General features: G+C 49.9%; 1 protein-coding gene and 1 pseudogene across 3 annotated transcripts in view; one reads left to right on the top strand and one right to left on the bottom strand.

Moving 5' to 3' along the window:
• The window catches only part of LOC147824884 (heterogeneous nuclear ribonucleoprotein D-like pseudogene), an 18,790-nt pseudogene extending 9,440 nt beyond the window's left edge, over positions 1 to 9,350 (bottom strand). The window contains exon 1 of the transcript XR_015441765.1: positions 9,217 to 9,350. The product of XR_015441765.1 is annotated as a heterogeneous nuclear ribonucleoprotein D-like pseudogene (transcript). The remainder of the gene's footprint in view (positions 1 to 9,216) is intronic.
• Positions 8,583 to 20,489, top strand: Arpin (actin related protein 2/3 complex inhibitor). Of its 2 annotated transcripts, none has more exons than XM_013075107.3 (6): positions 8,583 to 9,293; positions 10,909 to 10,984; positions 12,725 to 12,826; positions 15,226 to 15,457; positions 15,763 to 15,926; positions 16,420 to 20,489. In XM_013075107.3, exons 1-6 carry the CDS (start codon positions 9,202 to 9,204, stop codon positions 16,426 to 16,428), a joined length of 675 nt encoding a protein of 224 aa, XP_012930561.1. In that variant the 5' UTR covers positions 8,583 to 9,201; the 3' UTR covers positions 16,429 to 20,489. The 2 variants fall into 2 exon arrangements, with proteins under 2 accessions (XP_012930561.1, XP_012930560.1); XM_013075106.3 differs by having other exon boundaries at positions 8,591 to 9,293; positions 12,725 to 12,857; positions 15,251 to 15,457.

Genomic DNA, 20,489 nt, shown 5'->3' with positions numbered 1-20,489 from the left:
TGAGCTAAATCCCCGGCCCCCTTGTTTTGTGTTTTTGAGACAGGATCTCACTATGTACTTCAGGCTGGCCTTGAACTTACTATGTAGACCAGGCTGGCCTCAAACTCATGGTGATCCTCCTGCCTCAGCCACCCAGAGTCCTGGGATTATGGATGTGCACCACCAGGCCCAGCAAGATATTACTGTTTAACAGGCACAGGGTTTGGGTTGCATCATGAAGTGAGATCTCTGGATAGAAGGTGGTGGTAGTTGCTCAATCATATGAATGTATTTAATAGCACATAACTGGCTTATTAAAACAGTAATTGTAAAAAGCAAGGGATGACAAACAGAATTGTGAGTGGTGGTTACTTTTAGTTGAGGGAGGCTGAGGATGGGAGAAGAGAGGAGCCATGGAGAGTTACATGCAATGTTGTAGCCAGGAGGTGGGTTACAATACTCTAGTCCGCTGTAGAGGTAAGCGCGCACACACACGCATGCGTGAACAAGTCAGAGGAAATAAGACGAAAGTGACCAATGCCTGAGCTAAACAATGATGGCCTGTTCTTATCTAAGAATTGCAATTACATGCACTGGAGGTCCAAAAAGTAAAAATCTTTCTTTTCCCTTACTTTTTGAGACAAGGTCTCTCTGTATAGCCCAGGCTGGGCTTGAACTCCCTATGTGGCCCAGGCTGGCCTCAAACTCACAGCCATCCTCCTGCCTCAGCTTCCCAAGTGCTGGGATTACAGGTGTGTGCCACCATGCCTGGCTCTAAAAGTCATTTTCGGGGCTGGGGATTTAGCTCAGTGATTCTGCCACTGCCTTGAAAGTGCAAGGTCCCAAGTTGGATCCCTGGTACCAAAAAAAAAAAAAGTCATTTTCAAAGTTCATTATAAACAAATAAACTATATGTGGACCATCATTTATTAACTACTGTTAGTACTTTTGCAGCCTTCATACATGTGCACTTGTTAAAATGGGACTATGAACATTTTCCTCCATAATTTGGGTTTCATCTAACAATAAATTGAGAAGATTTTGCATGACACTTAGTATCTCTTAACAGCCCCTAAGATACAGACATGCAGTATTACGGTAGGGAGTTACTGTAGTCTATTTAAATAAATGACCTGTTTGAATTGTTTTAGTAGGGATGCGCATAGAGTTCAGTAGCTTGTGAGTGAGTGTATGAAACTCTGGGACTGGTCTCCAGCACCGCAAAAATAAGTAAATAGTTCCGATGTCTCCTCTGATATTAGCCTATTAGGATGAATATCCTTGTAGCTTAACCTTTGCACCCGCCCAAGCCTTTTCTGGGGGGAAATTCATGGACATGGGATGCTTGAAGTAAGGATCTGCCAAAAAATGAAGGCCTTTGATATCAAAACTGTGAGATCATCGTCAGGTAAGGGTTACCACCACTCAGCCCCAGAAATAAAATAGACGAACAGTACACGGCTCCATTTTTGTTGTTGTTGTTGTATTTTCATCAACCAAGAGCTTTATGAGTTTTTAAATCCTTCCTTTAAAAATCTTATTTCCCTGATGTTTTCATTTGTATTTCTCTGATTATAGCTAAGATTGAATATTAAGATGTTTTCACAGTCTAAAAAATTAACTAGTTTTTAATTGAAAAAGTAATTTATGTACACGGTAAAAATATCAAACAGCACAAAAAACACTGCTCTATGGAGCACATCTCCTTCCTGCCCTGGAGCCCCAGTCCCCTGAGGGAGTCACCATTGTCAGAGCCTCGTTTCTCCTTCCAGAAATATGATGTACATAAACAACCACACATGTTAAAAAAAAAAAAAAGAGAGAGAGATGTATTTATGTACATAGACAAACATCCATTTAAAAAAAAAGTTTTTATTTTTGAGACAGGATTTTGCTACATAGTCCAGGGTGGCCTTTAACTCACTATGTAGCCCAAGCTGGCCTGGAACCTGTGGCAATCCTCCTGCCTCAGCCTCCTAGGTGCTGGGATTATGGGTCTGTTCCAGCACACTTGGCTACAGGCCCCATTGTACACACTGAGAACATGTTTTTAGAATAAAGTGTGAATTCCAAGCCTGCCCACTGCTCAGACCCATCCTGCACTGCCCTCCCCTACGGGTCACTGCTGTCCCATGGCCGCCATGGGAGCCTTAGGCCTCTAAGCCCCTTTCTGCCTTGGAGTCTGTATTCTTTTCTTGCAGGCTCTAGGGCAGCCCCTGCACCCAGTCTCTCATGAGCTTTGTGGCATCCACCACTATCTGCAGTGATCTCCTTTGTTCATTGCCCCTGAAGGATGTCGTCATCCTGAGAGCCTGGACCAGACCTGTTTGGTTGGCCTCCGTGTCACCAGCACCTAGGACAGTTCCTGGCCCAGCAAAGCCCCCAGTACTGTGTATGAAGGAGTGACTGCTGAGTCATTGTGCTGTTCTTGCTGTTGTCATTGAGCAAGTAAGATACATTCATAGTGTGCACATGTGCATGTGCACACACATACTCCTCTATGTTGTGTGTATGTATGCTGCGTTTTCTTTATGGCTCCAGAGTTTTTTGTTTGTTTTTGCAGTATTGGGGATTGAACCCAGGGCTCTTGCTCTGAGCTACTCCTTGGTCCTTTTTTATTTCTTATTTTGAGACAGGGCCTGGCTAAGTCACTAAGTTGCCCAGGCTAGGTTAGAACTTGCAATCCCCCTGCCTCAACCTCACAGAGTGCTGGGGTTGGGCCAGGGATTTAGCTCAGTGGTTTCAGCGCCTGCAGCGCAAGCGCAAGGTCCTGAGTTCGATCCCAGGTACCAAAAACAAACAAACAAAAACAGAGTGCTGGGGTTACAGGAATGTGTCACCACACCTGGCTCATAGTATTTCTTTGAACTGTTAGTCAGTTTCCCCATGAATAGACATTTGGATTGCTTTTAATGGTCTGCTATTTCAAACAAAAACACTCATTGCTACTCCTGAACAGCCCATTGTTATTCAAATATTGCTATTCCTGGCTGTGTGTGGTAGCACACCCCTGGAATCCCAGCATTTGGGAAGCTGAGGCAGGAGGATTGCCATGAGTTTAAGGCCAGCCTGGACTACATCGTGAGTTCAAGGCCAGCCTGAATTACATAGTGAGACCCTGTCTCAAAAAACAAATAAACAAACAAAAAAGAAACACATACCACACAACACAAAACAAAATAAAACAAAACAAAACAACTCAAATATTGCTGTTTCTAGAATGAGAATTGATTGGATAAAAGATACGTGTAGTTATAATTTTAAGACATTGTCAAGAGTCCCTCAAAAAAGCCACCTTTAATTCATACATGCATTTTCCCCTGATGTATACAAGTGACTGCTCATCCCTGCTTACTCACCCAAATCCGTACAGGCAAATATCTTGATCTTTACTAAATGAGAGTTGGGGGAATGGGTGAAAACCAAAATCAGCATTCCCAGAAAAAGGAAATAGAAATGGTTTGTCAAACATGTTAAAAGATGCTCAACCTCATTCTTAAGACACACAAATTAAAATCATGAAGTTGAGTGCTTTCCAATGTGTTTAGAAGCCACTTAGAAATTAGAGTCATGTCCCTTGCTCTTTTTTTAATGCCCTGACTCAAGAATCCAGAAGCCCTAAAATTTCTGGAACCAAATTCATTAGTTTTTTAAGACTGAGACTTTCAGAAATGCTATCCTACATGTAGAATATTGAACTTTCTCCCCTGTTTTCTTTAGTTCTTTGACATGTTTATTGTTATAGAAATATTGTCAGACCAATGGGAAGAGAATTGGGACAAAAGTCCACTTGTGTGCCGCTGCAGGTGTAGTGGCTCATGCCTGTATCCTAGCACTCAGGAGGCTGAGACAGGAGTATTGCTGTGAGTTCAAGGCCAGCCTGGACTACATCGTGAGACCTTGTCTCCAAAAAAAAAAGTTCACTTGCTGCCTGACTTCTGTAATCCAAGGAACAAAAGGATACCATGATGGCACTGCCAGTCTCCTGGTTGCAGGCGAGCTAAGAGCCATATGAAGCAATCCCTTCAGATCCTGAGTAGTCTTTGTGTCCTGTGCACTAAGTTTACCTGGCTGAGTGGCTGCTGAGCCCCTATGGGAGGACTTGAGGACTCTTTCCATATATACTTGGGATGGGGTCTCTCAGGGCCCAGCCCCTCTCCAGTCAGCGGACCCTGCGTCTGAAAATTTAGGTCAGAAAATGACAAGCGACTGACATTTTCCACTTCAGTGAGCACCAGTCTTTTGTCTCTCAGCTGTAGATTTAAAACATATATATATATAAATCAGCTGGGCGTGGTGGTGCATGCCTATAATCTCAGTTCTTGGGAAGCTGAGACAGGAGAATCACTGCAGGTTTGAGGCCAGCTGGGACTACATAGTAAGTTCAAGGGCAGCCTGCACTACATAATGAGGCCCTGTCTCAAAAACAAAAACACAAAAACAAAAAAATCGATCATTCCCTTCATGGGGTGTCCATCCACCTTGACTAGCAAGGCCACAGAGTGGCCAAGGCACCCTAGTTTATCTACCTGGCCTCTGCCAGGCCTCTGCTGTTCCAGATCCCAAACCCGCTTTTACCTGATAGTCCAGCTCCGTGCAGCATCCACTCCTGCCAGCCCACAGTGCATCTCAGGGATGCCACGCTTCCTATACTGTACCTGGGCTGCTGGTGTCTGCAGAAGGCAGGCTTCGGGCCTTGTCCAGTGCATCTGCGGTCCCCTTGCTGTCCCCACTTGGCCCTGTGCACACTGCCTCACAAAGTGCCAAGAAACAGTGGCATCTCCACCCCACCGGCATGTGCAAGGGCCACACCAAGGTTCTGTGTTTCAAGGGGCTCAAGGTGCCAGGTTTTCAGGCTCATCTGCCTAGTGCCCCAACCCCAAGCTGCTCTTCTCTGGCAGCTCTGTCACACTTACAGCCAGGTGCTGAGCCTAATGTTTAGCAGTTGGCCCTAAAGCTTCGAGTCACGACAGTTTCCTTAGAAACTACTATTTTAAGATGGCTGTGGTAGTGCAGGCCTATAATCCCAGCATTCTGGAAGGCTGAGGCAGGAAGATCACAAGTTCAAACCCAGCCTGGGCAGTTTAGTGACTTGGTGAGACCCTGTCCCAAAGTAAAAAAGAAAAAGATCTGGGGATATAGCTCAGTGCAAAGGTACTGGGTTTGATCCTCAGTACTGCAAAAAGAAATTTTTTTTTTGCCATTTTAGAGCCTCCCGTGGCTTTCACACATCTAGTATTGGCCCTTAGCTACCCTGAACCTGCCATCATCTTTTTTGGTTTTTGGTTTTTGAGACAGAGTCTCACCATGTAGCCCAGGCTGGCCTGAAACTCACAGTGATCCTCCTCCCTCAGCCTCCCTAGGACTGGGATTACAGGGGTGCACCACATGCCCAGCCCATCATCATCTTTTTTTTGAGATTCACTGCTGTTAATAAAAGATGGCTTCTTTTTCGAGCCCAATTCTACCGTCCCCCAACTAACCACAGGTGAAAACCTGAACCATTTTCCTGTTACTTCATGCCAAGGGCTGTCACAACCACTCACCATGAACAGTGGTGTCCCTAGTGCCACGAGGACAGGAAGTCACCTAATCTCACAGTCCTAGCCTGAGTGTCAGGATGGACAGTGCAGTGGCCACATGGTGAGGTTCTGTGGTCAGTGGAGCTCAGCAAAGAGACAGGGCAGAAGCTGAGGCAGCAGGCCCTGACATGGCATTCAGGGATGTCTGGTCCCAGGCAGATCATAGATTTTCCTTCCAAAGCAGGCTGACTCCATTTGCATTTATTGATGTAATGTGATGGATGGGCTCGCTCCTCCTTCTGGCATCGTATTTTATGTCGTGCTTTCTCTCTTGAGCACTTCCTTTGTTTATATCTTTTGCTCTCTGATGTGTATGGTGCTTTCTTCAGGCTATTTCACTGCATTGGTGGCAATTTAGCATGCTATTTCTTCTGGAGGCACCAGACTTTGTCAGGATGAGACGTGTCAGATATGCTAAGATGTGATCTGATGCATAAAACTGAAGATTACACACACACAAGCGCATTCCTTGTTTGTTTTACTGTTTTTTTTAGAGACAGGGTCTCCCTATGTAGTTCATCCTGGCCTCGAACTCAACTCACCATGTGGCCCATGGTGACAGTTCTCCTGCCTCAGCCTCTGTCTGCTGGGGTTATAAATAGCCATGGCTAGCAGTTTTACTGTTTTATTTGTGGCCTGAACAGGAATCTTGATAACATCTATTTTGCCAGAGAGCGAGAGACAGACAGACAGATAGACAGAGACACAGAGACAGAGAAAGGAGGTTGGTGTTTGTAATTACACGCATTGCTTCAGTGAGAACATTCCTGAGAGATTTCAGTTTTGGCCAGGGTTAATGAGAAACGAATCCTTCACTTAAAATTTTGCCTGTTTGATGACTAGAAGAATTTTCTGCACATTCTCTGTCTCCTTACATTTTACACCTTGGTCCTTCTCCGTGACCTACAAAGTCTCAGTGCCAGGCAATGGAGGGGATATTTCTGTTCCCATAAGATCTCTTTCCTGTCCTTTATGTCACTCACTTTGTCCCGTGCACTAAGTAAAATGTCCCTATGCCAAAACAGCCAGCAGCATCTCACTCATTATAGGCAGAATGGGCTGCAGACTGCACACACCCATTCCACTAACCCAAGCTAAATATGTCCCATGTCAGCTTCCCTCATCCTTGTCCCACTGCTCCTCCCCTGACATAGGCAGAGGAGCACTGTGGGGAAAACGAGATAGGGAAACAAGATAGATCTTAACTGATTCAAGCAAAATTGCCTTATCTATAAAAATCTGACAAAAACATGTGCCGATGAGAACATATTGTAGGATCCACCACCCACTGCCGTCCTCTGGTGGCCCGTGGGACTGAGGAGCCCAAAGCTTAAGGTTTATAGCATTGAAGTCTGCTTCTGCAAATGATAATATTAAAAAAAATTGTAGCCAGGCCTGGTGGCACATGCCCATAATTCCAGCTATTTGGGAGGCTGAGGCAGGATGATTTCAAGTTTGAAGCTGGTCTGGGCTGCATACTAAGACCCTGTCTCAAAATAAGAAATAGAAAGGGCTGGGGATGTAGTTCTATGATAGAGTGCCCCTGGGTTCAGTTCTGAAAAAAAATTTTTTTTAAAGAAAGATAGGTTGGCTGTAGAATTCAAATAGTAAAAGATATGAGTCTAGGATGATTTCAGGGCTGCAGGTGTAGCTCAGTGAGGGAGCATTTGCCTAGCTCTAGGTCCTGGGCTTGAACCCCAGTGCCACAAACAAAACAACCTCCAAGCCCCCTCAAAAACCTTTACTACAGTCCCATCGTGTACATTGTGTTTTATAATTTAATAGAGAGACATTAATAAATGCAAACTAGGTATAAGAAAGTCCTATGATGTTCTGAATTTCCCCTCATGATGACTGGCTTTATTAGGAATTAAATATCAAAAATATTTTTTTCTTAAACCAGGTGTGGTGATGCATGCCTATAATCCCAGCACTCAGGAGGCTGAGGCAGGAGGATCACCTTGAGTTTGAGAGCAGCCTAGGCTACATAGTGAAACCCTGTTTCAAAAAAGAAAAAAAAATTTATTTTTCTTGTTTCAATTCCCTATCTTGCTGGTGCCTGGTCTGCAGGCTATGCTGAGGGTGTCAAGTTGCAGAGCCCCAAAAAGCAGGAGATAAAGGATTCAGAAGCGGTCCTGGCCAGTGGAATCTTCTACAAGGATGAAACTGTTCTGTACCTGCGCCGTCCTCCGAAATGGTGGCCTCCAACCACATGTAGCCTGGAAGCACTTGACATGTGGCGAGTGAGACTTAGGAACTGAATTTTAATTTTATTTCAGTTTAATTAATTAAAAACTATTTTTTTGATGCTGAGGGTCAACCCCAGGGCCTTTGAGCCATGATCCCCAAGGCCATAACCCCAGCCCTCATTAACTAAAACTGAAATAGGCACCAATGCCCAGTGGCCACCATAGAGGGCAGTGTAAACTCCCTTCCCATAAAAACGTTTTAATTTCTTCTACAATCAGAAGAAAAAAATTAGGCTGAAGAAAATGTTTTTAAAATGCAATATTAATACATTTATCTTTATACCAATGCAGCGGTAAAAATATAACCTTAAAAAATTGTTGCCGAGTATGGTGATTTACGCCTATAATCCCAGTACTCTGTAGGCTGAGGCAGGAAGATTGCTGTAAATTCAAGGCCTGCCTGGGCTACATAGCAAGAACCTGTATCAAAACAAAACAAAACTACAAACAAAATCATTAATGGGGGAAGGAGCTGTTGAAAACAAAAAGTGCCAAGGACACAGGACAGCCGCAGTGGTGTGTGCACGTGTATGTGTGTGCATGTGTGTGGGCAAGGGTGTTTCTTCCAACACTGACCGTTCATCCAGACTGCCCGATGTTCATCCCCGCAGAGGGCGCACTTGGCCTCCCCCTGTGAGCCCACCTGGTCCCAAGTCCCGCACAGGGCCCAACTAAAGAAGACTTTCCCCCCAAGCCCAAGTTTGAGGAATGCACCTCCAGTCTGTGACCTGCTTGGGCAAAGGACAGGAGGGATGTGTGTGTGTGTGTGTGTGTGTGTGTGTGTGTGTGTGTGTGTGTGTGTGTGTGTGTGTGTGTGTGTGTGTGTGTGTGTGTGCGCGCGCGCGCGCCTGGGAGGAGCTGTGTGGGAAGAGGGCAGAGAGCAGATGTGCCGGAGGGGGCGAGCTCACACATCTTTAGACCCTCTTGCCTCGGACTCCATTTTCCAGGGGACAAAGTGGGGGCTCTGCAGGTGGAGGACCCTGCCCGACCTCACACAGCGGGCCTCCGACCCTGCGCATTGCTGACCGCGCACCCCATCAGCCCTATGGGCTGCTCCCACATCCCGTTCCTGCTCCCGGCAAGGTTCCTCCCAGAGCTGACCCTAGGAAGGATCCTCTGGCTCTCCAGGCCTCAATTTCCCCTTTGTGTGTGCACTGGGGCAGGAGTTTCCCTTTAGCTGACCAGGAAGGAGAGGGGGACAGAAGGGCGTGCCGGCTCGGCCCTTCCTACCCAGCCCTGCTCCCCAAGGCCCGGCGCAGGAACGCGGCGCTGGCCCTTTAAGCCCCGCCCGGGAGCGCGGGCCGCGCCATTCCGGGATCGGGATCCCAGGCCGGGAGGATCCGGTCCCCGCGCGTCCCCGCCCGACCTCGGCCCGCGATCCGATCCGGAGAATGAGCCGCATCTACCTGGACGGCGCGCTTGGGAACAAAGCGGTGCGCAGCGCTCGCCTGCCGGGGGCCTGGGACCCGGCCATGCACCAGGGGTAGGTGAGCCGCGCTGAGTCCAGGGTGGGAACAGAGGCTGCCAAAGCCGCCGCTGGGCCTCAGGTCTCTCTTTCTTATGACCCCCATCGGGAGCTGCCAAGGCCGTGCTCAGGGCACAACCAGCTCTTACCACTTGGTGCGCTGCTGTGCCCCAGGGCCTTTGCACAGATCCTGGAGGTGGGCGGTGTGTGTGGAAGATCCCAAGCCACAGGCCCTGCCCAGGGATTTGAGGAGGATGAGACTTTTCCTTTTCCAATCACAAACGCGAAAGAATTAGTAGCTGTAATACTAGCTACTCTGGAGGCTGAGTCAGGAGGACTGAAAATTTCAGCCCGGGCAGGGCAGTTTATCAATTTAGCAAGATCATATCTCAAAGTAAAATAAATAAATAAAAAGGGATGGGAATGCAGCTCAGTGTAAAGGTCTGGGTTCAATCCTCAATATGGAAAATAGAACAAAAAAACACAAAATTATGCTGTGAGAAATAAGCCAGACTCAGAAAGAAATACTGTAGGAGCTCACTTACTTGTAGGATTGAAAACATCCAGCTCACAGAAGCAGAGTGATCTTGGCTCTCAGGAGTGAGAGCTGGGGAAGGAAGGTGACCAAAGAGTACAGACTGAGGTGCGTGCGGCAGGAACGGGTTCTGGTGTCTAATGACACCCTGGGTGGCTGCGGGTGTGTTGAATGGCTTTGTTGTAACAGTCCGCACTCAGTGTGGATGGAGATCAAGTTAGCACGTTGCACCCCTTGAGTGTATACAATCTTTGTCAGATAAATGTTTTTAAAAAGAATTAGGGGAGGGAGTGGATAGAGGCAAGTAAAGTAGGTGAATTTTCACTTCCTGCATCCGGCCTCCTTCGCTGTCACCTTCTGCTGTCCCCACCCCTGTCCCATTTCTGGGGTTCCCAAAAGGAAGCTCTCAGGTTTTGCTTTTATGAAAACTAAAACTGAGAAGTGGGGAGGGGGCTGAGTTTCTCTCAGTGTGGGACCATGTGATCTTCGGCTCCTCGCAAACTTCTGAGTCTCAAGTTCTCCACCTGTAAATGGCAAAAATCATTACCTTGGGTTATGACCTCGTGGTAGGGATGGGAACAGGAATATGAAAATATTTTAAAATAATTGAAAAGGCAAGATAGTTTGTAGCCGCTCAGGTGCCTGCTTCCAACTAGCTTAAATTTTTTTTAAAAAATATTTAATAAGCACTTAATAGCTTACAAAGCACCTTCACATACAGAAGCCTCCACTATCAGAGGAGTGCAATGAGGCAGCTATTTTTCTCTCCACATAGTGGTTAAGAAGACTGGGCCTTCAGTCACAGTGACTTGATGTCCCTGAAAGAGGGGCTATAGCCGGGTCTGATGGCCTGACAGGCTTCCCCCTGTCCTTGGGGCAGTGTCTGGCCTTTGGGACCCTTGGGGAGATGGAGACCTGGTGTGGGAAGCACAGAGAGGTGCCACTCAGTACTGGGCCCGCCGGTGGGTAGGGGCTAGCAGATCTTGGGTGGGACCTGGTCCGTCCCAGTGCAGGCTCTGACCTGGGCCACTGACCTCCAGTGGGGGCTCTGTCCTGTGACCAACGGAACCACCATCCCTCTGTGCTTCTCGTCCCCAGGGGAAAGGGCGTCTTGGTGGAGGGAGAGCTGGTGGATGTATCTCGGCACAGCATCGTGGACGCCCACAGCAGGAAGGTCAGTTTGCAGCCTCGGTAGTGGCACTTGCAGGGCATCCTCACCCACTGGTCTCCCAGCCTCACCCACCAGGCATCACCTTCTGCCAGGTTCTGCCAGTGCCCAGACATGGATCCAGCCCCTCCCGAGGGGCTCACAGCAGGCAGGAAGTGGATCACGACATCAGCAGCCCAACAGGATGAGCAAGTGGAGAGGGGACAGCTAGGGGCCATGCTGGGCAGCAGACATGGGGAGGGCCTGGGTCACAGGTGAGAAGACCCAGCCTGGCCTGAGTGTGCAGCCTGCCCGGGCTGGGCCTTCAGGTCCCGTGTTGATGTCCCTTTTGTCCTGGGGTCACGCTCTTTATTGCAGGTGCCTATGGGCAGGCCTGGCACTCACCATCCTGCAGTGGTGAGCCTGTCCCTCTGAGCACTGATCCTGCACTTCCGCCCCTCTTTCTGGTAGCCCCACCCTATCCTGGTCTCTAAGATTCAGCTCATCAAAATGTCCTCTTGAGGGGGGACAGGGGTCTGGTGCTGCACAGAGCCAAAGTTTCTGTCTTTCAAGCCAAGGGAACAGCATCCCCTCCGGGGTCCCTGTTTTTGAGCCCTGAGGTGCTGTGCTTCACCCTCCCCTCCTTGCACACAAGTTGGCAGGTGGGCTTACCCATCCAGCCTGCCCAGGAGAGCCTGGCAGCAACCCCGTGCTGATGAGGGCCTGGTCAGCCTCAGCTGCCCTTGCACACACAGAGCATTTGCTTAACCCCTCTCCCGACCCCTCTGACCCTTTCTTTCCTGATGACAGTGCAGTAGCCACCCAGCCAGCAGCCTGCAGCCCCACTCCCACTCTGCCCCAGGTGAGCAGTACCAGGTGGGTCCTGATAAAACCCTGCCTGTCTCTCCTGCCCACAGCCGCCCTCAGAGCTCATCCCAGGCCTGGGCTTGCTTGGTTGCAGAAAAACATCACTGAGGTTCTCACTGTTGTCCCCAGGCCTTTCAGGATTCCTTCTTGCCCACCAGATGAGCCCAAGCTCTGGATGCCAGCTCAGCATTCCACCTTCCTTTCCAACCCGGGCTCCTATGAAGCTGCCCAGTGCCCTGAGTGGCTCCCACTTGCACACAGTCTGTGGACCCGTACCCAGCTTTTCTGAGTCCTCCTACACTTTGTTCCCACACTTGTGGATCTCTCAGCCCTTTGGTACTTCACCTTCCTTGTTCCCAGGGAAGTGGTCACCATTCCTTCAGGCCCTGGGAACAGCTCTTCCGCCCACTTTGATCAGAACAGCCTGCAGCAGTGCTTAGAGACACTTTCACTTCCTGTTTCACACAGTGCCCCATCCCCATCATGGGCCTGGACCTACAACATTCCCAAAAGGAGGATCACCTTGTTCCCGGGCGCCAAGGGACACTGTTGCTCAGGAGGCTGGGAATGATTTGTACATGGCTCCATCAGTACCTTTCCCGTGGCACCTTCGCAGTGCCCACTGTCTCTGGCAGTGTGGGAGCTCTCCCCGGTCATGGACTCCCGGCATGCAAAGGAGCTCTGGGTGCAGCAAGTGTGTTGGGTGCTCCAGTGAACACAGGAATGAATGTGTGTGTGAATGGGGGCATCTGCACCTTTGGAGCCAAGGTGGGATTCTGGGCAGGGTGTGAGGCTGTGAGAGCTGCAGCCAGAGCCACTGTGGGTGTGCATGTGCGTGTGCATGTGTGTCGGGGCCAGGTGGGGGTGAAGCAGCCCCTCACCCTGTCTCTGCCTGCCCAGGAGCGCTACTATGTCCTGTATATCCGGCCTGGCCGCATCCACCACCGAAGATTTGACCCCCAGGGGAAAGAAATCGAGCCCAATTTCAGCACCACCAGGAAGGTGAACACTGGCTTCCTCATGTCATCCTACAGTAGGTACCTGTGGCCCTTCCTCCCTCGGCCTCCAGGCCCACAGAAAGTGGCTTCTCTGCATGGTTGGCCTTGATACTGATGTCTGAGCTCCTTCCTGCTCCACAATTGCCCAGAGGACCCTCATGTCCCACCTTGGCCCCAAGGGTTGGCCTTGCATTCCCGAATCCTGTGATTTTCTGCAGTCTAGTGGAATCCTCCCCAGACTTGGCTTTGGGCTTTTGTTTTTTGAGACAAGTATTGCTATGTAGTTCACCCTGCCCTTGAACTCAGTGTAGCCCAAGCTGGCCTCTGAATTTGCGGCGATCCTCCTGCCTCAGCCTCCTGAGTGCTGGGATTACAGGCATGCCCTACCATGCCAGGTTGACTTTGGACATTAACTTCTTTTGTGCAGGGTGCAGGCACACTGTCACATTGGTGATTAAGTTGGAGCACATGCAGAGCATAGCAGGCCCTGTACTCCTCATTCCTCTTCCCAGTTTGGCTGCAAAGCAGCCTCTGTATTGTCAGCCCTGGGTGTGAAGGGTTAGGGCTGAGTGGGAAGCTGTTCTTTATTCAGTCATGCTTTCAGCTGCTCACTTACTCCCTGAACCCTCAGCGAGCCTGGGTTGTAGGCCAGTGCCTGTGCTGAGGATCCACGGATGAACAGGATGGGTCCTGCACTGGACATGTTCTCCACTGGTAGAGGAGGGGACATGCCTGGGACTGCAGCTTTTGGGGCTCTGCACCCAGGCAGTCATAGCCCTAGGGTGCCCTAGAGGAGGGAGCATGGCACTCAGTCCTGAGATGGAAGCTTGGACCCGCTGGGTGCCAGAGCTGGGAAGCATGTGCCAAGGACATAAGCACAGGTCCAGGTGACAGGAAACTACAGGGCAGGTGGGGCAGGGTCATTTAGCAGGGCTTCAGTGCATGAGGAGCAGGTTTGGGGAGAAGAGCTGTTTAGGACATGCTGACTTAGAGTCACCCGTGGTCTTTCCACTGGGTGACCTGGAGGCAAAGTTCTGGAACTTGAGAGGACTGGCAGGACAGTTTGGGTCAGCAGCAGCAGAGGGGTAAGGTACGGAAGTGGGGGGGGGTCACCTGGCAGAGAAGTGGCCCAAGGGGTGGACAGGGTGCAGAGTGTGGTAAGGATCTGGAGAGGGAGCCACTGCAGAGGTCTGAAGGAGGAGGAACGTGCCTGAGGCAGCAGGAGTGAGGAGCAGGCACCGCCCATGGCTCAGAAAGCCGAGGAGTGTGAACATCAGAGGGTCTTGGTGACCAGCTGCCTGGGGACACTGGTGGGAGTGGCAGGAGGCCATGGGTGCGAAAGCCAGAATGCAGGAAGGAGTGGAGGGAAAGCTCAGAAATGGGGAGCAAGAGACTTATTCATGAGCAGGGCCACGAGTGCACATATGTACACATATGTTTGTGAGTAGTGTCCTGGAGCCCCGATGGAGGAACCTGAAGCAGGAGGAGGGACCTCTTGTCTTTTGAGGGAGGGGGTGCTTCATGAAGGCAAAGTCAGCTGACAGGTGGGTGGTGTCAGAAGGCGGCTTATTTTCTGGCTCAGTAGGTGAGAGGGCTTGCTTGCCTTGGTGGGGCAGAGGGTGGAGAAGGAGCAGTTTGGAAGTCCCATGTGAACAGGTGCCTGGGCAGCCCAGAGGGTGTCCCTGACTGTGTGGGCCTGGCTAGGTGGAAGGTGGCTGGTGTTCTGGGTGGCAGGGCCTCCTAGGCAGGGCCTGGCTGACTGGGGGTTGGGGGGAGAAAGCAGCTATGGGGCAAGCTCTGGTGTCACTGAGCTGGGAGTGGCCGTGCACACCTTCCTGCAGGTCCTTGTGAGGCCCCCATGAGTCTGGGCTCCACTTCTCAGCCTGGGAGTGCCCCGCCCCCACCCTAGCATCTGCAGGTGAAGAACTTGGTTTGGTCCCTGAGCCAGGAACTCTGCCGGGGCCAGGATGGGCAGGCTACCGGGGGGTGTGGGGTCCACAACTTCACTCCTGGTTCCAGCAGAACCCACTCCAGTCAAGGAGATGCTGAGAGCCTTGAGAGACCCTGCCTGGCCCAGGGGTCTCCCTGGTGGTTGGTTGTTTGAATCTTGCCTTCTCTTTTGCTGTGTGACTTTGAGCCAGTTACTTAGCCCCTGTCCGCCTTGGCTTTCTCATCTGTAAAATGGGAACAATAAAAACATGTCAGTTCTCATGGAGGGTTTACTGTGTACCAGAGACTGCTGAGTGCTTTTATACTTTTTTCATTGAAACCTCTGCTGTGGATGTCCTTGAGAGCTCTGTGGAACAGGTACCAAGTCCTGCCTTATATGTGGCCATGAGCATGTGACACTCAGCCCTCCCCGGCTCCTATAGTGCCCTGGGAAAGTGCTTGCTGTCCCAGCAGATACGGTTGCATGCTGTGTCTGCAGAGGTGGAAGCCAAGGGGGACACTGACCTGCTCACACCTGAGGCACTGAAGAGGCTGGTGAATAAGCCCGAGCTGCTACCGCTGACTGAGAGCCTCACACCCGACCAGACGGTGGCCTTCTGGATGCCCGAGGCAGAGATGGAGGCAATGGAGCTTGAGCTGGGAGCCGGGGTGCGGCTGAAAACACGGGGTGATGGCCCCTTCCTAGGTGAGCAGTGTGGCCTCACGCCGGCCTGATGCTCCCCTCTGCCCTTGTGCTTAGCCTCCCATGGAACCAGACGGCCCCCCTTGAGATTTAGTCCCAAGTCCCTGGACAAGCACCCTGGGGACATTAACCTGGACACACTAGGGTGCCATGCATCCCCCGGTTCTTGTGGATGACCCTGCTATCTAGTGTCTTGGAGGCCCCCCTACAGCCTCACTGACCATACCTTGGCCTAGGAGACCTCACCAGAATAGACTCAGCCTCCACTATTCTGCCACAGGGAGAGGGGACATTTATCTTTCTTTCAGATTCATTAGCCAAACTGGAGGCTGGAACCGTGACCAAGTGTAATTTTGCTGGTGACAGAAAGACAGGGGCATCCTGGACAGACAACATCATGGCCCAAAAGTCTTCACAGGGGGCTGCAGTGGAGATCCGAGAGCAAGGAGATGGGGCAGAGGACGAGGAGTGGGTATGTAAAGGAGAGGGGACCCTTGTGTATCTGGCCAGGGCTCTGTGGTGGTTGTACCTCGTGGCAGGAATTTTGTACATAGTGGTTGTGTTTGGGGATAGAATGAGGGATGGTCCCCCATTTCATCTGAAGCCTATTCGTGGCAATTTTTCTGAAGAATATTTCACACAAAGATTTGAATTGATGTCCAGAGGCCCCAGTGGAACATTTAGAGCATAGAAGTCACAGAAAATGGGCTCTTCATCTTGGTGATTCAGATGATGACTTTGGCCAGAGAAAGCAGGGGCAGGAAGTGAGGAGCGCATGGGCTCCCTCTGACAAGCTGAGGAGCTGCCAAGCTGGCTCAAGCCCAGCTGTAATGCCATGAGGCCAGAACAGGTGCCCAGGGCCCTAAGAGTACCATGTGATTGAACCCATGTATCCGATGACACAGAAGATCTCTATGCAATGTGCTGTGTTCCCCTCTTCACTCTGCCCCTTTGCATTTCTCCAGGATGACTGACTTCGTGGGCGACTGACTTCGTGGGCCATGCATGCCTCTGGGCTGCTGCATTTTCTATGGCACCCTTGAGAATTTCTCCCACAAACTTCTGCCCTGGAGCTGGCCAGCAAGCCTTACCTGGTTCTTCCTACGGCTGTCTCTGAAAAACCTTTTAAATGAGCTTGGCTGAAATCAAATCCAAGACCATGACACTGGCCAAGGGACCCTGGGCTATGGCTCGTAGGGCAGGGAAATCCTCTTTGGATGCAAGTCTTAGCCTCTTGGATATTTCCCCTTGGCAGCAGCCTTGTTTCAGGACAGTCAGAGAGGCGCTGGACTTGGTGCAGATTTGGGGGTACCCCTGTCTAAATGCAGAGGTTCTAAGGGAAATTAGCGGACCCTCTCTTGCTCTTCTTGCTCTTCCCTGCTCACCCTGCCCCAGGCCTTTCCTAGCACTGTGCTACAGCCTTTGCTGTCCTGCTTCAGCCTCCCCTTTTCCTCCCCACCCCATGCCTGAGGTGCCAGGGTTTTTGTGGATTTTTTGTACCAGAGATTGAAATCCGGACCTCGAGCTTGCAAGGCAGGTGTCGGAACCACTGAGCTAAATCCCGGGCCCTGAGGCGCCAGGTCTTTATTCCACTGATCCATGTGCTGCTGGGGTTCCTGTCCTCTCACCTCGCAGGCTATTGACCTGGTGCAGCTGGCTGGTCAGGGCCTTCAGATTCCCTCTGCCTGTCCATGTTTGTTAATTTTTTCAGTGCTGGAGATGGAGCCCAGGGCCAAATGCACACTCAATAGGGGCTCTATCCACTGACCTATGTCCCTAGCCCTGGGCCACAGTTTTGTTATCACCTCTATTGTTGTTTTGTACTTTGAGAACTTTTTTTTTTTTTACTTTGAGAACTTTTTATGAATGAGTAAATCTTCAAGAGAGAATTCCCCCACAGAGACTGGGTGCTTGTCAGGTGTTAGCAATTCCCTTTTCCTGGGAATCGCACCTAGAGGAGGGAGGCCATTTGGCCTTGGCTGTGAACACTGCCTTGCTTGGGTGCGGGCCCACACCTGAATCTTGGTGCTTCCCAGAGTCTCCATGTCCTAGGTTGAAATCTCCACGTCCATGGCTTGTGGATTGTAGGGAACAGGGAAAGGGGACGTTACTAGAACCTCTGCAGTAAGTCCCAGTCTCCTGCAAGCCATGGCAGCACAAGGTGAATTACAGGAAAGGTAGAAAAATGAGACTGAGAAGAAGCTGAGCTTTGGGTCTGATCAGTGCTGCTCTGGGGGGCAAAGACAACCCCCCCCCCCTTACTGCACCTTTTATTCAGTCCGGGGGGGGGGCGGCGGCGTGCAAATGTAACAAATGACTTGCGGAGAGTTCAGTACATCCTGCCTAAATAAGATGTAACAATCCAAGAACAACGAGGAACTGAGTAGATGTTTTTTCCTCCCAGGATGTTTTCAGCTGGTGTAATCTTGTCCTAGAGAATCACAGCATCACCAGATCATTGAGGTCTCAGTTGTGACCAGAGGCTAAAAGGGAACTATGTCTGGGAATTCCATAGCTGGGCTGTAGGCAGAACTAGGCTAACCAAATGATTTTTCCCTAAAATTATGCAGCATTGCTCCCGACAGTGGATCCTGCCTGACCTGGGGAAAAGGGGAGGTGATAGTGAACTAGTAATTGCTGAGTCGCCCTCTTGTGTCTAACACAGTGCCAGCTGCTTTCTAGGATTAGCACAGCCTCTGACAACTGAGTTCTTCCTGGTGCAGTCCTTGTGCTAAGTACTTCATTCACTATCTTTCTTAAGTGTCACAACAGTCCTATCACGTACCTGCGATTATTACCTGTTTTTCCAGGTGAATGTGAAGATCCAGGCTCCACAAATAGTCCATACTAGAGAGGAATCTAAGCCCACACGGATTTCAAAGTCCACATTCTTTATTACTGGACTATTCTGTTTCCATGTGCACATTAACAGAGGAGAGGGCCAGGGATTTACCTCAGTGGTTCTGCCACCTGCCTTGCAAGCGCAAGGTCCCAAGTTAGATCCCACAGAAAAAGGGGCTCAGAGAGGTTAAGCAACCTACCCGATGGCAGAACCAGGACTCAGATCCAGAGCTGTCAAAGCCACAACTTATGCGCCTTCTATTGTCCTCTGCTTCCTTTGCCTACGGTCTCAGAGGAGCCAAAGGATGTGGGAGCCACTTCACTGGTGTCCTGTATCTGAAAGGGGGTGACTTACAGGCAGCTCATGCTGGGAACTCGGCCTTGGGATGGTCAGGGAGACAGGTGAACAGGAGGGGACCTGGAGACTTTGATTTGGGGTAGAGGCCCCCAGAGGGGCCATCCTGCTGCCCAAATACTGAGGTCAAGGGGTATGGCAAACTCAGGAGCAGGCCACCATTCCAAACAAGGAGGCCCAGGGTATTAGTGGGGGGCGTTAAAAAGGGATTGGGGTCTTAGGCTTCAGGAAGGGAACAGCCATTGCAGCTGGAGCTTGGAGGGTGGGGATTGTGTTTGAGAGGAGGCTGGCCGTCGGGCATGGCATCTTCAGGGCTGATAAGGCTTTGGGGACTTTGGCCTGACCACCTGGAAGCTAGTGGGCCTGTGGGGAGGGCAAGGTCTGATTTGCCTCTTTCAGAGCTCACTGGACACCAGAGAAAGGGGAGGCGATGAGCTCATTGAGAAGCCACTGCGTCTGTCTAGGGGATGGGCAACAGCAACGACAGGGAAGATGGGAAGCAGAAAACAGGAGAATGAACAGGAGGCAGGGAGAGAGGAATGGGTCAAGAATGCCATCCAGATTCGGTGACAGAAGGGGCCGCAGTGGGAAGGTTCTGGGTGACCAGCCCATTTTGCAGAAGCCCAGCCTAACCCAGAAGTGGAGGGAGCTAAAACCAGCCACTTGGGGAAGGGAAATCCAAGTGGACTGAGGATAAGAGCAGGGCTCCAGGCTAGCAGGTAGGGAAACTGAGGTAAGATCCTCTTCCCCAGGATAAGGACAAGAGAGTATGGGAAGCTGTTACAGCTCAGAGGTGGTGTGGGGACTCAGGACTCATCCTGGCACTGTGGATAGGAAAACAAGGCCCATAATTTTATTCAGTCATATTCATAATTTTTGGTATTCTGGTTTTTAAATATGCCTACACATAAAATTGGATATTACTTTTTCCATTAATATTAATCACTTCATATTGCTGTAGTCTTCATAACCATCTTTGTGTGTGTGTGTGTGTGTGTGTGTGTGTGTGTGTGTGTGTGTGTGGTATTGGGAATGGGACCCAGGGCTTTGTGCAGGCGAGACAAATGCTCTAACACTGAGCTACAGCCCCAGACTCTTTATTTCTCGTTTTGATTCAGGGTTGTGCTAAATTGCCCAGGATGCTCTAGAACTTGGGAAGAACTCCTAGAACTCCTGCCTCAATCTCTTGGGATTTATAGGCATCCACCACCACGAATGGACTTATAACCATCATTTTTTTAAAAAAGGATGTTTGCTTATGAATTTCGAACTTTATTTTTTTCCTTTTTTATTAGTGCCTGTTTGCAGCACATACTGTTTACAGTCCTTGCATACATCATTCCTTTCTTCATGTCTGTCCCTGTCCTCCCTCCTGCTACCTTAATCTCTTTTTTTTTTGGTACCGGCGATCGAACTCGGGACCTTGCGCTTGCAAGGCAGGCACCGGAACCACTGAGCTAAATCCTTGGCCCTCCCTTCATCTCTTGATCCCTATCGCCTCTGAGAAAGAGCTGTCTCCCTGCTTACTATTATCTATCTATCATTTTTAAGATGAATTACTGTTGAATAGTTCTATTGTGGTCCAATATTTGGGTATTTAAATTGATATAATTGTTTCAAAAAATGCTGAAAATGCTTCGGTCTCTTCAACCTGCTTCTCCCCAACCTCACATTGTATTTTTCCACTATTTAGGAACAGATTCTCAGGAGTCAGATTACTGGAATGTGGAAATGTTTTGTAAAATTCTTGTTGTAGTATGTACATGTAACCGCTCCCCAAGATGATTATAAACCTCATGAACTGCAAAAATATACTAATAAAATTAAAAATAAAAGAAA

This window comes from Heterocephalus glaber, unplaced genomic scaffold, assembly GCF_053883595.1.
Source record: "Heterocephalus glaber isolate CG9 unplaced genomic scaffold, H.glaber_assembly_v1.0 deba00001531, whole genome shotgun sequence".
Taxonomy (NCBI): Eukaryota; Metazoa; Chordata; class Mammalia; order Rodentia; family Bathyergidae; genus Heterocephalus; species Heterocephalus glaber.
The sequence above is the reverse complement of the archived record's forward strand: the minus strand, read 5'-3'. Positions and strand labels throughout refer to the sequence as shown.